The following is a 1902-nucleotide window of genomic DNA, read 5'->3' on the forward strand; positions in this document are numbered from 1 at the left end:
CTTGTGGCATTCTAACACATCTATGGAATTCTTATTTTTAAAATTTCAAAATTATTCCAAAAGATCTTAAATGCTAGAAATTAAAAGTGCAATCAAGTTGATAACGTTTCTTTATAGAGGTAAGAGATGAAGCATACTTTTCAAACTCTCTCTCTCTCTCTCTCTCTCTGTGTGGCATTCTAACACATCTATGGAATTCTTATTTTTAAAATTTCAAAATTATTCCAAAAGATCTTAAATGCTAGAAATTAAAAGTGCAATCAAGTTGATAACATTTCTTTATAGAGGTAAGAGATGAAGCATACTTCTTAAACTCTCTCTCTCTCTCTCTCTCTCTCTCTCTCTCCAAATCGAGAGTTTATCCATGCAACTAGCTAGACCTTTTACTACACACACACACACACACGAATGCAGATGCGTGCACACACACGTACACACACACACACACGTATATATAATCCTTTAGATCCCTTGTTGCTACCATAATTATAAAATCCTTGTTTAAATAAAACATTTGTTTTAAAACAAATTTTGTCAGATATGCTAAATTGCAAGTAATTTTTAATCACAACTACAAGTCTTCAAGTTAAGTCTTATAAGGAGGTGTTGTTAACCACAAGATGTCATGCTAGGCCAAGCCATTATTTTTTGCCAACCTTGCATATTCATTTATGCTAAATTATTATTAGAACCTTGACATACTACTTGGGGATGACTAGACACACCCTCAAAACTATTAATTGAACTGCCATATATTCCTTAGCAAAAATGAAAATCTTCTAGTTGAATTGAATATCTAAGAATAAGATATAGCATCACTATTGCTAATATGGTGGCATGATGATGACGAGGGCTTGCAAGGGCCTTTCAAAAGCAAAATCTTATGAAGTTTATCTGAACGAGGATACAGCTTGCATACTTTAAACATAGACTTCCTTACTTTCTCAACCTAGAAAAGTGACTTTCTCAAAGCATTGAGACGGCTAAAGAAAGGTGGATGTTGTAAAGGATATCTGAGTAGTCAACAGATACAAGTGTAATTCACTTGGGTAGGGGGATGATCCCCTGGGGTTCCGAAAAGCGGTCCAACTGTAACAGCCTGGAAAGGCTGGAGACCATCTTCGCCATTCACGACAGTGGGATATCCCGGTATGCTTCCTTCAACTGCTATCCAGCTAGCCGAGCAGCAACCACAGAGGTTTCTCACAGTTACGTAGTAACTGTTTGTCGGATCAGTCATGTTGGGCGTGGTGACCGACTGTATATCAGTCATTGTGCATAGTATAGGTCCGCCATCGCAAGAGCACAATTCCACGAGTGGCTTCGCACCTGGAACAAGTAGACGCTCATCATCCCAGATTAAATACAGTAGAAAAACGCCCGGCAATATTGAAGGTCGTAGATACTCACAGGAGGGCAGTAGATAGCCGTAGAGACCGATCATCATCGCAGTAAACAAGCTTGTTACAGTGATGGGAAGGCGAGAGTGAGCCATTCCGACTGTTGGGGAGTGGCTAGCTTATACGTTTATCCGTGATCGCAATGATCGCAAGGCCTTTTCTTGTATATACATGTCACACATTGCGTGGCTAGCTTTTACGTTTCTCCGTGATCGCAAGGCCTTTTCTTATATATATTAGTCCGTCTGCCAGGGGCAATCCACTGCCAGGGTCAATCCACTCGCTGGTTAGTGCCGAATCTCTTCAAATCGGTAACATTATCTCTTGAGAGTGCGACGCTCTAAGCAAATATTTGAAAAGAAATTGATTAGCAGGGAAAAATGTCAACGATTGTAAGCTCGTGACATGATTGTAAGCTAGTGCAGCCGCTACTGTCAGCAACAGGGTAACTTGAGTACAATGATTGTAGTACAATGATTGTAAGCTTTTGAAATAATTATAA

At 39.3% G+C, this 1902-nt stretch overlaps 1 protein-coding gene across 1 annotated transcript; it reads right to left on the reverse strand.

The window, feature by feature from the left end:
- Window positions 1–1021: 1021 nt before the first annotated feature.
- On the reverse strand, window positions 1022–1508 carry LOC147900941 (uncharacterized). Its single transcript, XM_087376402.1, has 2 exons — window positions 1411–1508; window positions 1022–1329 (listed from the first exon to the last, which is right to left on the reverse strand). The coding sequence occupies exons 1-2, from the start codon at window positions 1493–1495 to the stop codon at window positions 1022–1024; spliced, it is 393 nt and encodes a 130-aa protein (XP_087232528.1). The 5' UTR covers window positions 1496–1508.
- Between the last annotated feature and the right edge of the window lie 394 nt (window positions 1509–1902).

This window comes from Dipteris shenzhenensis, chromosome 6 (assembly GCF_047967505.1).
Source record: "Dipteris shenzhenensis isolate YYH24624 ecotype China chromosome 6, Dip_SZ_1.0, whole genome shotgun sequence".
Classification (NCBI taxonomy): domain Eukaryota; kingdom Viridiplantae; phylum Streptophyta; class Polypodiopsida; order Gleicheniales; family Dipteridaceae; genus Dipteris; species Dipteris shenzhenensis.

Bases quoted from the DNA above. Each gene is read 5' to 3' on its own strand.
- LOC147900941 (XM_087376402.1), bottom strand. From the start codon at position 1,495: ATGGCTCACTCTCGCCTTCCCATCACTGTAACAAGCTTGTTTACTGCG. The intron at 1,330-1,410 runs GTGAGTATCTAC...TACTTGTTCCAG, and splicing joins CGGCTATCTACTGCCCTCCT to GTGCGAAGCCACTCGTGGAA.